The following is a 15,791-nucleotide window of genomic DNA, read 5'->3' as shown; positions in this document are numbered from 1 at the left end:
TGCACTACCTCCCTGCCTTCAGTGATTTTACTTATTTAATTTTTAAAGTTATTTCACTATAATTATAACTCCAATGTTGCCTAATGAAGTTGAAAAGACAGACTGGCAGTCAACAGTAGGACTAGAAGCAGTGAAGCATTGGTCTGCTTTTGTGCTATCTGGCAAAGTGACCCAGCTGGGTAAAGGACAGGGCCAGCGTAGGTTAATCCCAAGGGATTTGCGGGAGCTGATCTGAGGAGGCAAGTGCAGGCTGGACATTGTTTAAAAAGAAAGAAGGTAACCATAGCTCTCCTGCCATTTTTTACCTTCAGTGGAGGTTAAGTGCTATTCAGATTCTTACCAATTAATAAGGGAAGGGGGAAGCAGGCAGGTTTTGATGAGTTCTTTTGATTTGTGGGCAGCCCTTAGCTTAATCAGAGCAACGAAACTAGTCACAGCTTATTTCTTATGCTAAATTGTACATGGATGGAAGCCCTGCTGCTAGTATTGCACCACCTATAGGTAATAACACATTTAAGGCACCCACATTGGATTATTTAGCAATAAGCTAATTATCAGAGATAGGTGATGAGCCCAAGCAGCATTGGATGAGATATAAACTGATATGAGGGAAGTGAGAGAGAGCTGGATGTCCTAGAAATGCTGGCTAAAAAGGATTAAGTCAAGTTGGTCTTCCATGGACCAACTCCCAAGTAAAATGGCAAGAAAAAAATTAATAGCATAGGAAATCTAAACAACAAAAACTGGTGATGAAAAATATTGTCCACCAATGGTACACTGAGTGATGTAATCAGTGAGGGAGCTTATCATACCTGTATTACAAGATACTGTAGCTGTAGACTAAATCCAAAGCCTTCAGTAGGGCTCAAGGAGCTTATTTCTCTGTGGATTTAGAGAGACAATAAAACTGCCTGATACAGACTTTCTTGGAAGAAACATTGACTGGAGACTTAGTATGTTGGATAGTGTAATGTCCATAATTCCTATGAGGTAACAAGGCCAATAAATACTTAATCCAAGCTTACACATGGTGATGCCTAAATATATAGTGTGGACATACAGGATTTTTAATATATTTATTTTGATTGATTTATATGCTGCTTTTGTAAATGATTAGTTAAGGGTAAGATTCCTCCTACCTGAGGAACATTCTAAAAGGGGTATCAGTAAGAAGCTGGAAGCTATAAATTGTCAGTTTCTAGCATTTTCTTCTTTTTGACAAATAATTCTGGGCAGCACATAGGGAGTACAGAGAGTACCTGCATTCAACTACTTTGTGTAGAAATATATCTAACTGCTCAGAAAAAAAGACAAAGGTGAAAGGGAGCATCTGTGGGAGCCAGTACAGAGTGTAGTAAATGGGCATCTGAGTACTAACCATTCCAATGTTAAAACCGAAGCAAAAGATTCTAACCTTACTCTCAAAGCTATAGAATATAGGGGAGACATTACTAACAAACCTAAATTTCATTTAGAGTAACATTGCATTCAGATATGGTTAAATGCAAGTTAAGTGATATGCAATGGTGAAAGATAATCCAGGGTTTTTTTTACATATCTAATTATACTCTGCTCTGGCTGCTGCTGGGTAAAAATTCAGTACTTTTGTAATAACCTTTTAAGGTCAGTAAGAATTCAATTTAAGTAATAGGAGGTGGTTATGTTATGCATGTCTTTTTTAGAAGTAAGTTGATAGGAGGAACCTCTGGACATCTAGATATTGCTGTACTGCAATTTTTAGCATTTGTCACCATTAACCATGATAGCTGGGGCTGCTTAGAACACTCAACTTCCAGCCACAGAAAAAATTATCCACATGTATTCTGTCTCATTGAAAGGCCTGAAAATATTTAGGATTACCTAAAGCTTGGCAACTTGGTACCAACATTGTAGTTATATCCCTGATTTAGAGAAACTTGGTTTTATTCTTGTCAAGTCCCTCCACCATCTTTCTGCTTTATTCTATTGTTTGTATTAATTTACTGTGGTTTTTGTCAATACTGCTTATTCAGCTGACTAGTGTAGGGTCCCAACGTCTGAAGTACCTTTACTTCCCAATATAGACACTTCAGACAACACGTATCTAACATCAACAACAGTTTATTTGATCAAAAAAATGGCTGGGTGTCCAATACAGGCTTCACGTGGGAAGCCGCATGACACACACACGGTGAAGGTGTTGGGAGCTTTTATACGTGCCTGAGACATGACGTATATCCCCTGAGGGGTGGCATGGTCCAATCATAATGCTATTCTCAGGTTTTTGCCCTTACTCAATGGTAGTTTGCTTGTCTCCTTTGTCCCTAGCGCAAGCATATTACAGAAGCGAGATAGCAATAATTAGATCAGCTCTTCATCAGATCTTCTATTTAAAAGTGCTCTAGGGGGTAATAATTAGGTGATCATCACCACATTTTCTCTGGATATGAAGCATCCCTGATAGATATGGCACCATGAAATGCATTAGCAAGTTCTCAAATGTTTTGTAAGTCACTTTAGAGTTCGGCTGTCAATAAGAACAATTCCAAATGAAAGTGAATAGATTTGAATAGAATACATTCAATAGAATTCTAATCTATCTTATGTTAAAAATACAATGTTTATGTTTTAATATAACAATATTCAAATATTAAAATATAAATAACAAAACAGTTGAATGAATCAAAATATATTTTTGCTGGTGTAAACATTTACTCAGAGATGTTTCATTTATTCAGATACCCTTGATGAATGGGCAGATGGGTCATCTTCCAAGACCTCAGGCAAACTATAGTCAAATCCATCATGCTGCACCCCAAACATCTGTGGCAAGACACCCTTCTAGAGAGCAATTAATTGATTATCTGATGCTTAAAGTTGCCCATCAGCCTCCCTATAGTCAGTCCCAGGGTCCAACCAGACAGTGCCATGAGGTGTCAAAGCAAGAGGTAAGGGAGACAATTCTATTTTAAGGATCAATTAATCAGTTGTGGATTGCATTACAGGCATTAAGGATTGAAAATTATATTTAACTGTGATTTTGTTTTGCTGTTTCTTTCACTGTGGCCTCTGCCAGGCTCTCAAAAATGATAATGGCTTGTGGGCTTTCTTATTGTTTGTGCTCTGATAGACATTATTTAGGAATGCTATCAAATTCTTATACACATTTTATTTATTTTAAAGAGTTAACCTTTTGACTTAAAAGTTCTGTTCAGTGTAGTTTACAAAAGCAATGTAAACAATACTTCTAAAATAAATCAACCAACAAACCATCAACTGTAAGAATCATAATAAATACCACTAACGTGTTCAAGATAATTGGGGTAATCATCATTTTCACAGTCTTGAATATGTAAGGAACCTGTTTTTAAATATTATGTCTTATATTTAGATTCGAATAAGAATTGAAAAAGATCCAGAACTTGGATTTAGTATATCAGGAGGAATTGGGGGTAGAGGAAATCCCTTCAGACCTGATGATGATGTGAGTATTAATCAAAAATATTTCTTTTAAATATATATTTATCCCTTTTGTAGCACTGTTTACCATTTGAAAAAATTGAAAATCCAAATATTTATATACTGATGAATTAGCATATCAGTACTGAATATTTTGTTTGCCAGTGCTTTTTCCTGCATTCTTTATACATAGTTTGTAAATCCTTCATAAAAATCCTAAGATTGTATACAATTGAACATCATTTTGTACTATATTCAAAATCATGAGTACTTTTCTATAAATCCGTTGCTTTCCTGCTTTCATTTCTTGACTGATGAGTTGTAACTTTTCACATATACACCAAATCTTGAGTCTGTATGCATGTCCTGGTTGGTTGGCCTGTTTCTTTGGTTTATATGCCATTCAATTTCTGGAAACTCAAGGTGGTATAACAGGTAATATGGTTAAACTATTGCAGTGTGCTCTCTGTTTAATTTCCTTAAAGAATTGTCTAGAAGCTTCTGTTAATATAAAACATGACAGTTAAGCTGCTGAGCAGTGCATAGTAGGGATCACACTGCCCTGATGTTGAAAGACCTGCACTGTTATTTGCAAGTTTGATTAGAGTATTTGTGCACTGCCATATGGCCTTTAGTACAAAAGTTGTATAGATATAATAGAATATTTCATCCATCCCTTATGTTCTTCTTGTTAAATGACATTCCACAGAGACAGGAATTCTTAGTTGTCATGAGTGCCGTTGAGCTGAAGACATCAGCACAACGGCACACATGACAATAACGAGGAAGCAGAGGAAGGGACTCAAGATAAGCATAGCACGCACAACAACAGACACAGACCCTGGCCGGATTATTCAGCCATCAGGACACAAAAGAGAAAGAAGGAAAGACAAAGACTAGGCGGATCACGAGGCACACCCAAGCTGTTAGCAAAAGCGCAACGGAGATCGCCCAGCTGACAGCAATCACTGGCTGAAGGAGGAAACCGATGATGGGCAATCCCGGGCCACCAGCTGGGGCCTTGCAACCCTTCACCTACCGGCACGACAGTATGCAGGACAAAGGGGGGATGACGTAACCCAGGGTAAGGGGGCGCTGACCGGCGCGGGGTATTTAAACCCCGCACCGGCGCGCTCCCCTCACTCTCAGCTTTTTTCGCAACTGACACTACGTATGAATAAACCAGAACCTGCTCTCCTCTGAATCAGCGTCTGTGTTTTACTCAGCGGTAGGCAGTGCATGACATAAAGCTGAGAGTCACAAACTCAGCCTCGCCGAGCCCCACCGGACAACGAGCCGCGGGAGGAATAGACGGCGAGAAGACTACGAGCGATGAGGCCGACGCGTCGCGGCCAAGGCGGGCGAACCGCACGGCAAGAAGCGGAGGAGGACCGATCGAGGCCAGAGGCACCGCGGACCCCAGGAGCCACGGACACCCTCCCGGCCCACCCCAGAGCCTCAGCTCCAACCCCAGAGGGAGACGGAGGCGGAGGCGACCCGGCCACGGGAGGGAGCAACATACCTCCCGAGACCAGCGGAGACCCCCCCGCCCCACATCGCACCCCAGCCACGGGCGTGGAGCGTCAGCCCAACTGCAGCAAGCACGGTGGAGGACGGAGAGGCAACCCAGCCGACGCACTCCCAAACGGAGGAAGCTGACCAGCGGACGGGAATGCCTGAACCCCACCGGTGGCTCAACCCTGCGGACACACCGATAGACCCGACCCCAGCTGCGGCGCGGATTTCGGACGGGGAAACACAAGCCAGACTCGCGGCCATGGAGGCCCAGCTAAAGGACCTCAGGACCATGCTACAATCACTGATGTCCCCTGCGCCGCCCAACGACGTTCCCGTGCAGGTCCACACCCCGAGCAGGTCATCGCACCCCCATGGGCCAAATGCTAATCAACAAGCGGCCCAGGCGGACGAAGCCATGGGTCGGGAAGCGAGAGGAGGGGACTCACAGAACGCCCGGGCCCCAAAGGACTTCCCCATTTTCTTCGACGGGAACCCCGCGAAGCTGTCGTTCTTCGTCACGAACGCCAGGGAGTTCATGGGGCGGCACGGACACTCCTTTAACTCCGAAGCGGACAAGATCGCAGCCGTGGCGATCAAACTACAAGACCGGGCGGCGGACTGGTACGTCCAAATGTATGAGTCCAACTCCCCCGCCCTCTCTGACTTCCATGCCTTCATCACCGAGATGAAGCGCTACTTTGAGGACCCGCTAGCCAAAGAGAGGGCTAAAAGCGCACTCCAAAGCCTCAAACAGGGCGCACGCACTGTCCTGGACTACGCCCTCGAATTTAAAGCCCTCGCAGGGAAGATCAACGACTGGTCCGAGACCACCCTGCTAGAAATGCTCAAAAGGGGGCTCAACCGCGAAGTACTTCAATGGGCTCTCTACCGGGACGATCCGGAGACTCTGCAAGGCTGGATCCACCTCGCGGGGAGAGCAGAACACGCGCACCGCACCTTCCTAATGGCAACGACGGAAGACAAAACCAACACCTACCCAAAGGTACCCGCGCCACACGTGGGGACAGCCGGTCCCACATATCCAAGGAAGAAATTTACTCGCGGGCCCTGCGGGAGGTGTGGAAAAATGGGGCACAAAACGGCAGATTGCTTCTCCAACCGAACCCCAGCTAGCGCTCCTAAACCCGCACTGAAACCTAATCTCAAACCAACTAACCCGCCGCCCCCCCCCACCGCCGAATGACTGGAGCCACAGCGACACCGGACGAAGGCTGGGACGCTTACTGGGGGGGAGAGGACACCGTAGACCCAGACCAGCCGGCGGGAAACGCTCCCCGCCTGCCTTAAAACGCGCCGCGAGGCAGGTGGTGGGACAGAGGCGCGGATCACTTCGACAGAGCGGCGAAAGCTCCGTAATAATGGTGGCAATCAAGCTCTCTGTGGGCAACGGAGCCACCACGGCCGCGGCACTAGTGGACTCGGGGTGCTCGAAAAACCTGATCCACCCCGACATAGTCGCAAAACTCGACCTACGCTGCCTCCCCCTCCCCACGCCGCTGGCATTTCACCAGCTGGACGGCTCAACAGCGGGAGGGACACCAGCCACGATGCAGACCGAGCCGGTCACCCTACAAATGGGTACCAACACCGAACGAACATCATTCGTGGTAACCCACATAGGACGGCCCATCGTAGTCTTGGGAATACCATGGCTCGCAACAAACAACCCGCGCATCGACTGGAAGACCCGCACCTTCCGATTCGACGACGGCGAGTACCGGGCGCCAGTTCCGGCGGGCAGGACCAACCCCACTGTGGGACAAGCAGAGGCGGCAACCCAGGACAACACAGCTACCCCAGAAGACCTACCGGAGCAATACGCTGACTTCTCAGAGGTCTTCGGAGAGGCGGAAGCTGATCAACTATCCCCCCACCGCAAGACGGACTGCAGGATTGACCTGCTGCCCGATGTCCCCTTACCTAGGCCGAAGATTTACTCGATGACCCCGAAGGAGATGGCAACCCTCCGGGAGTTCGACAAAAACCTAGAGAGGGGATTCATAGAGCCGGCATGCTCACCGGTTGGAGCGCCCGTCTTATTCCGAGAGAAAAAAGACGGCACCCTACGGCTCTGCACCGACTATCGGGGCCTCAACGCAGCTTCCCTATCCAATAAATACCCCTTACCCCTCGTGAAAGACATGCTCGCCCACCTGTCCACGGGCAGAGTATTCTCCAAGCTGGACCTTCGCGAGGCGTACTACCAAATCCGAATCAGGGAGGGGGACGAATGGAAAACTGCGTTCAACTGCCCCCTAGGCGCCTTTCAGTACAAAGTGCTGCCATTCGGACTAGCAGGGGCCCCGGGGGTGTTCATGCAGCTCATCAATGAGGTTCTGCATGAACACCTGTTCAAAGGGGTCCTGGTCTACATAGACGACGTCCTTATCTACTCCAAAACGCACGAGGAACACGTGACCCTAGTCAGACAAGTCCTCGACAAGCTAAAAAGGGCGAAACTCTATGCCAAACCCTCAAAGTGCGAATTCCATAAAGCACGCCTAGACTACCTGGGGTATCGAATCTCCAGAGAAGGCATAGAGATGGACCCCGCAAAAGTCGAGGCGGTGGTGAATTGGGAACGCCCCCGTAACAGGCGCCAACTCCAGAGCTTCCTTGGCTTCGCGAATTTTTACAGGTCATTCGCACGGGGGTTCGCGGAGATAGCCCTCCCCCTAACAGACCTCCTCAAAACTAAAGGGGTGGGGGACACACGACGCGCCAAGAACCCGGGCACGTACTAAATTGGACTCCCGCGTGCCAAACCGCATTCAACAGGCTGAAAGTGCTGTTCACCACGGAGCCAATCCTTGCACACCCAGACCCAGAACGGCCGTTCGTGGTCCAAGCCGACGCCTCAGACTTCTCCCTGGGGGCCATCCTACTCCAAAAGGACCCCACAGGAGTCCTGAAACCATGTGCCTACCTGTCGAGGAAATTCTCTGAGACAGAAAGGCGCTGGCACGTCTGGGAGAAGGAAGCCTTCGTGGTGAAATCGGCATTGGAAACATGGAGGCACCTACTGGAAGGAGCCACCGAACCATTTGAGGTCTGGACAGACCACCGGAACCTCGAGGCCCTCCGAACGCCCAGACGCCTCAGCCCAAAACAGGTCAGATGGGCCCAATTCTTCAGCCGCTTCAACTTTCAGCTGAAGTTCATGCCGGGCAAAAAGAACTTCCTGGCTGACGCCCTCTCCCGACCGCCCCAAGACGAGGAGCCCGCCCCAGACATGATCGGGACGGTCCTATCCGCTTCCCAGCTGGGGATGGCTGTGACCACCCGGAGCGGAGCTTGGAGGCAGCCCAACCCCATGGCACAACCGATGGTGGAGCAACCAGTGACCAGACGGCGCCAACCGCAACTGCCAGGGGGGATACGCGCGGACCTCACCGCCGCCCTCAAAACCGACCCTTGGCTCCTAGCAAACCCCGACAAGGTGACGATGGCACAGGACCTGGCATGGGGGGAAGGCAGAATATATGTCCCGGACTCGCAACGCCAGGCGATCTTGCGCAGATCCCACGACACCAAGCGAGCGGGACACTTCGGGTTCCTAAAGACCCTGCACCTAACACGACGTCAATTCTGGTGGCCCGCGCTGAGACGGGACGTGAAAGCCTATGTAGCGTCCTGCCCGACATGCGCCAGGGCCAAACGGGCACCAGGTAAGCCCCTGGGACATTTACAAAAGGTGGCGGAGCCCTCCCGCCCATGGGAGGAAATCTCCATGGATTTCATAGTAGATCTCCCACCCAGCCAGAAGAAAACGGCCATTTGGGTGGTGAAAGACTACTTTTCGAAACAGGCCCACTTCATCCCCTGCTCATCGGTCCCGTCCGCCCAACAACTAGCCAAACTCTTCCTTATACACGTGTACAGGTTACACGGATGTCCCGCACGCGTGGTGACCGACAGGGGCACACAATTCACTTCGAAATTCTGGCGGGCCTTCCTAAAGCTGACAGGGACCCAACAAGCCCTATCCACGGCCTGGCACCCCCAGACGGACGGAGCCACAGAGGTCCTCAATGCCACCCTAGAACAATTCATACGCTCATACACCAACTACCACCAAGACGACTGGGTCGAACCGCTCCCGTTTGCAGAAGTCGCATATAATAACACCGTCCACACGAGCACGGGGAAAACCCCGTTCGAAGTAGTCTCGGGGCGCGACTTCGTACCCATACCGGAGCTACCACAACCCCCGGGACCCCAAGTGGACGCTAGTGACTGGGGACGGAAGATTGCGGAATCGTGGCCAATAATCACGGCAGCGCTGAAGGAAGCACAGGCGGCCTACAAAGAGCAGGCCGACAAGCACCGGCGCCAGCAACCGACGTTCCAGGCAGGGGATATGGTCTACCTATCCACCAAATTCCTGAAGTCATCTCAACCCTCGAAAAAACTGGGGCCTAAGTATATTGGGCCGCTTCGAGTAACACAGATAGTGAACCCGGTGGCAATACGCCTGGACCTGCCGCACAATCTACGGAGACTCCACCCGATATTTCACACCAGCCTCCTGAAACCTGCAACCACCTCTCGATGGCACCCGAGCACGCCACTGCCCTCCCCAGTGATGATCGACGGCCAACAACATTTTGAAGTAAGAGACATACTCGACTCACGCTGTCAACGGGGAACGCTACACTACCTGGTGAGGTGGAAACACTTCCCCCACCCAGAATGGGTGGCGGCGCAACACGTCAAGGCGCCAGACCTGACCTGGGCATTCCACCGGACGTACCCCGACAAGCCAAAGGGGCGACAAGCCGAACCGGCCCCTGAACACCCTTTTCCCCGCGGGCCCCCCCCACCAGCCGCGCCCCCAGGGGAAAGGGCCCCCCAAGCCCGCGACTTGGGTATTTTCAACTCTACAGTTATAGCATAAATTGTAATGCCAGATGCTATAAAAATCTAGCTCATTGTAATGTTCAAAGAGAGTTTGTATGAGCTTCTTTCACCTATTTATTATTATAATCTCTGATATATATGGAATTGTATATGAGCTTGGCTAATTTTACAAAGAGAATACAGTTGATCTCTAAAGTCAGTCTGTTGTTGGAAGAGAATTTAGAAATTTGTGGAAAGAGAAAAAGACCTAAGAAAATAAAGATGCTTAAATTAACATGATGCTTGAATTAACATAGCAGTTGGATTCATAAAATAAATAAGTGCTGACATAATGCTTCTCTGACATTATAATCTAAGTTTATGTACATTTTTATAATTTGAAAGGTAAATCTTATTATTATAGGAAAATAAAAAAAACTAACAATTTAAATCAGGATAAAGGATTTTATTTTATGAACTTTGATTTACTAACTCACTTGATTGTCATATCTTACAAGTTACATCAGTCAATCCACTGTTTAGGAAGTAGGCATACTTACTTTATGGCTCTCTAAATTAACAGATTTCACTGTAGGATCTGTCATATTATTGAGAAGACTTAACAGCCTAGCGATACCTATAGGTGCCGGCTAACAGAAATTAGTACCAAAGTGATGCCTGTAGGCTGATAATCCTAATGGTACAGCTCCACCCTTTTCAGAATCCATGAGATCAATTACCAATGTAATTAATGATCACCCCTCTATCCATTAAGGCTTTTCATTGTTGTTGTTGTTGTTAGTTGCCGTCGAGTCATTTATGACTCATGGCAACCCTATGTATAACAGAACAAAATGCTATTCGGTCTTGCACCATATGCCTGACTGTTCCAATGTTTGCATCCATTGTTGTGGTAATTGTATCAATCCATGGCATTGAAGGTCTTCCTCTTTTCCGCTGGTCCTCGACTTTACCAAACACGATGTCCGTTTCAAGTGATCAGTCTTTCCTGACAATGTGCCCAAAGTATGAGAGTCTAAGCCTAGTTATCTTCGCCTCTAGGGAACATTCTTCTAAAACTGATTTGTTAGTTCATCTGGCAGTTTTCAATAATCTTCGCCAACAGATTAGGCTTCAGCAAATCTGCTCACCACAATTACCCTAGTTGGATAAATAGCCAATTCCCTCCCCACCAGTTTTGGAGTGAAAGAATTGGATTATTTAAAACCGAGGGGAGGCTTGGGAATTTGGAAGTTTCATTATAGGTTCATGGCCAGGAGCTTTGCCAAAGCAGAAGTAAAAGTTTTATACAATAGAAAAGATTTAGAATATTAGCAGTTCCCACTGAAGATATTCTACTTGTGTGGTACAGACTGATACAATCTAATATTCTAATACTAAGGTGGGTTCATTTCAATTCTTGATTTTCATTACTACCTACTATATTTTATAATAGAGGCAAGTGCAGATGTAGAATTATCCAGAAATTGGGCGAGAGAGTCCCACATATCCCCTCCCTGCCCTTCTTAAACCCATACCTCCCCTACACATGTCTTTGTTAGTGGGCTTAATAACATGCATGAGTTATTATGATTTAAAATCTGAAACTTTTTTTTTGTGCAAAATCATGTAACCAGTTTCAACTCTGCTGCTGCTATTAACACCTGTCCAGCACAAATACATGTTTATCTATTTTAAGCTCAATATCACTTTTCTTTTTGTTTTCTTGAAGGGTATATTTGTGACTAGAGTACAGCCTGAAGGACCTGCATCCAAACTGTTGCAGCCAGGAGATAAAATCATTCAGGTAATGTAGATTAAAGTATTCATCAGTTATTTTCAACAATAGTATGCCTTTGTCTGTATGATTCTTCCACTTTTCTGAGTTTTACTGCTGTTTACCCCTTCAGACTCTTCATATCGTTTCCTTATTTGTTCCAGTGTTTATTAACTTGACAGCCCTAATTTACTGTTCTGTTTGAATGTTGAATTAATTCACTGGTGCCAACTCTTGAATAGAGCAAGTAATGTATCAGTTATGATTTGCAGTATTTAATACAGCAAATACAGGTAGTCCTCGACTTATGACCATTCAAAGTTGTGACAGTGTTGAACAAATGATGGTTATTACCGGTCCTCAGAGTTCTGGCAATCCCAGCACCACTATGGTCACGTGATCGTGATCTGGGTGGTTGGCAACTGGCTCGCACTTACAAGTGGTTGCAGCACCCCATGATTGCATAATCGCCGTTTGTGACCTTCCCTGCTGGCTTCCCCAGAAAATCGATGGGGAAGCTGGCAGGGAAGGTCGCAAGTCACTGAGGTAAGTCCCCCCTACCCCCAAACCTCCCCCAAACCTCACCTTCCTCGCACCATTGTGCACCCCCTTACACCCTCTCTGAGCCTCACAGCACCTCCCTGACCTCACCATGCCTTACCACCTCAAGCACCCCCTCATGCCCCCTTCCAGAGCTTCACCATGCCTCCTTTGCACCCCTTCACACCCCCTCCCTGACCCTCGCCACACCTCCCTCACACCCTCGTGCACCCTCCCCAAACCATACTGCGCCTCCCTCGCACCCTTGCACACACTCTCATGCCCCCTCCACCCAGCAGTAGCCACTTACCTGCCTGCCAGCCTGCTTGAGAGCCACCTGGGACTTGCAACTTCCTGCCAGCTTCCCCACTGACTTGGTTAACCTAATGACAGTAAGATTTGGTTAATGATAACAACTGGAGTGCAGGGATTGCTGTTGCTAAGCAATGCAGTAGCGCTTTACGACCAGATCACTTAGTGATGGAAATTCCAGTCCCAATTGGCAATGTAAGTCGAGGACTACCTCAGTCTTCTGCTTATGAACTTTTGCCAATATGAACAAATCTGTCCGCAACTCCAACCTACGAAGTCCCAGAAGGTGGGAGAAGGTGGGAAAGAGTTAGTTTACGGCACACCGCATATGTTCGTTTGGTTGGACTTATGAACAGCCTCTTGGAATGTAACCTATTTGTAAGTAGAGGACTGTCTGAAGATGCTTTCTTGACTCAATGTGCCTTCAGTCCATAGCAGCCTCTAACATAATAAATCCCTCCACATGAAAATCTGAGATAGGAGTCCTTATTGCAACCACAGATTGCTGTTCAACAGCCCTGTTTTGGGTGAGACGAGCCCTCTTGGGTAAAGGGAGCTCGGGGAAGCTTTTGTAGTGACGTGTGGAGGAATTTGCTCAGCAGCTGTTGGACAAAATTGCTTGAATTTACTCGCAGTTGGACGTCGGCCTTGTTGCAGGTCTAGAGATGCTTGGGATGGAGTCCTGCCTGGTTATCTGGGAATGGTTTGAACCTGTTGGACCTGAAGAAGTGGACAGGGACCTTAGAACTGTGAGCTCAGTCACCTGCTCTTTAGATCCATGCCCCTTCTGGCTTGTTAAAGTGGCCTGGCGAGTGTCATTGAGTGGGTTCTAGCAATGGTTAATTCTTCTTTATGTGAGGGGTTTGTTCCTTTGCTTCTTAAAGAGGCCTTGGTTCCCCCCTCCTCAAGAAGCCATTGCTGGACCCCTCTATACTGGACAATTTTCATCCAGTATCTAACCTCCCCTGCCTTTTTGGGGAAGGTGGTTGAGAAGGTGGTTGCACAGCAGCTCCAGAGAGCCTTGGATGAAGTGGATTATCCGGATCCTTTTCAGTCAGGATTCACACTTGGAAATGGAAATGGAAATGACATTGGTCACACTTTTGGATGATCTCTGGTCTGGGCAGGATGGGGGTTGTGCATCCATCCTTGCCCTACTTGACCTCTTGGCAGCTTTCGATAACATCAACCATGGTATCCTTCTGGATTGGCTCAGAGGATTGGGGGTGTTGTACTGGTTTACCTCCTTTCTCCAGGGTTGATTTCAGTTTGTGGTGATTGGGGAGGAGAGATCCTGCTCTCGGCTCCTACAATGTAGGGTGCCACAGGGTTCAGTGCTCTCCCCTCTCCTATTTAACATCTACATGAGGCTGCTGGGTGAGCTCATCTGCTGCCATGAGGTGGGGTATCATCAGTATGCTCATAATGCCCAACTATACATCTCTGCCACTGGTGAATTAACTGATGTCGTGGACGTCTTCTCCCAGTGCCTGGAGGCTGTGCAGGTCTGGATGGGGAAAACAGGCTTCAGCTGAACCCTGGCAAGACTGAGTGGCTTGGGGTTTGGGGCCTGCTGGTTCTAGGACTATGCCATATTTAGTGCTGGATGGGGTGGCACTGCCCCAGACAGACCCAGTGCACAGTCTGGGGGATCCTCCTAGACCCATGACCCCTGCTCAAAGAACAGGTGGCAGTTGTAGCTGTGATGGCCTTTGCACAGCTTTGTGTTGTGTGCCAGTTGTGCCCTTTCCTGGACTGGGGGGCTCTGCTCACAATCACTCATGCCCTAGTCACCTCCCAATTGGATCACTGTAATGTGCTGTACATGGGGCTGCCCTGGAAACTTCAACTGGTACAGAATGCAGCAACGCGGGCAGTTATGTGTGCTTCCAGAACAGCACATGTCACACCTCTGCTCTTTGAGCTGCATTGGTTGCTGGTTTGTTTTCGGGTCAAATTCAGGGTGTTGATTGACCTTTAAAGTCCATAATGGTATGGGGCCAGGTTATCCGAGGGACTGCCTATCCCTGATTACATCAGCCCATCCCATTAGATCTGGCAGAGAAGGCATGTTGCGGGTAACATCTGCCAGGGACTTACTTTTGGTGGGTCCCAGGAAGTGGGCCTTCTGTGCCGTGGCACCTGCCTTATGAACATTTCTCTCCCCTGCCCGAAGTTAGGTTAGCCCCATCCCTGCTATTGTTCTGGAAGTCCCACAAGACCTGGTTATGTCACAAGGCCTGGGGATCTCAGGGAACCAGAGATGTTCTTAGATGGCTCTATTGTGGTTGATATCTTTACTCTGTCCGTGTGGTTTGTATATTTTTTAAATTTTGATATTTCTATTTTTAATAATGACTTTTTATATTTTTATAATTACTGTTTTGATGAATTTGTATGTTGTTTTTATTGGATTGGTGTATATTGCCCAGAGTTGCTTTTCGTGAGATGGGTGGCCATATAAATGTGATTGATTGATTGATTGACTGACTGACTGACTGACTGACTGACTGACTGACAGATAGATAGATAGATAAACAAACAAACAAACAATCCTACTGACATTTAGTTTATGTGTATGGTTATTCTGATTATACTACTATATTTCTACAGATGAATGTTCAGGTATGTGACTCCCCCAATTGAAATATGAAGTATTTTTGTATTTAAAATTAATGCAGTCCAGTGAAGTATGAGCATAGTGCTATTTCTACAAAGTTCTGTCTTCTTCTGTCTGAACCCTTCATTCCCCCCCCAACTTCAGAGTGTGTTGGGGGCAAGCATTCAGGTAACTGGGTTCTGAACTGCACAGTTTTCAAAGGTTAGCAACAGATTTTCCAGTTATGTTTTAAAATGGACCAAAAGTCAATGAAATACTTTTAATGTATTCAGGTCGTATCTCTTAATGAATAATAGGCATTGGTTCAGTATCTTCTACAGCCTCACCTGAACCCAGGTGAAAAGAAGTAGTACAGTGAAACAACATAAGGATATTTCAGTGTTAAAGTGATAATGGCAATTGATTATTAGTTTTGTTTGTTTTAGAGCATTTTTTCTTTCATATACAAAATAATTTGGTCAGACTTGGATATTGTATATCTTGGTTGTGTGATACTGAAAGGGTGACAACAAATAGATATCTAGAAAAGAAATGGAAATCTGGGAGGTAAATTCTGTAAAAAAAAAATCAGGAAGAAAGTCTATTAAGATACTGTCTCTCTTCTCTGTCATATATTGCAAGCCACCCTGAAAAAAAATATTCCAAATTATTAAAAATAAATAAAATTGTAGGTAAGGTTTTGATTCTAAATAAAAGCAGGGAGGGGTATTATCATTTGACGTCATA

The 15,791-nt window shown here is 46.8% G+C and overlaps 1 protein-coding gene across 2 annotated transcripts in view; it reads left to right on the top strand.

Annotated features, from left to right (window-relative positions):
- ERBIN (erbb2 interacting protein) overlaps positions 1-15,791 on the top strand; it is a 65,681-nt gene that overhangs the window by 46,414 nt on the left and 3,476 nt on the right. For both annotated transcript variants that reach the window (XM_063295590.1, XM_063295589.1), the window contains 3 exons: positions 2,718-2,927; positions 3,371-3,463; positions 11,549-11,623. In XM_063295590.1, the coding sequence (XP_063151660.1) occupies positions 2,718-2,927; positions 3,371-3,463; positions 11,549-11,623 (378 nt within the window). The remainder of the gene's footprint in view (positions 1-2,717; positions 2,928-3,370; positions 3,464-11,548; positions 11,624-15,791) is intronic.

The sequence above is a fragment of the Candoia aspera genome, chromosome 2 (genome assembly GCF_035149785.1).
Source record: "Candoia aspera isolate rCanAsp1 chromosome 2, rCanAsp1.hap2, whole genome shotgun sequence".
Lineage (NCBI taxonomy): Eukaryota > Metazoa > Chordata > Lepidosauria > Squamata > Boidae > Candoia > Candoia aspera.
The sequence above is the reverse complement of the archived record's forward strand: the minus strand, read 5'-3'. Positions and strand labels throughout refer to the sequence as shown.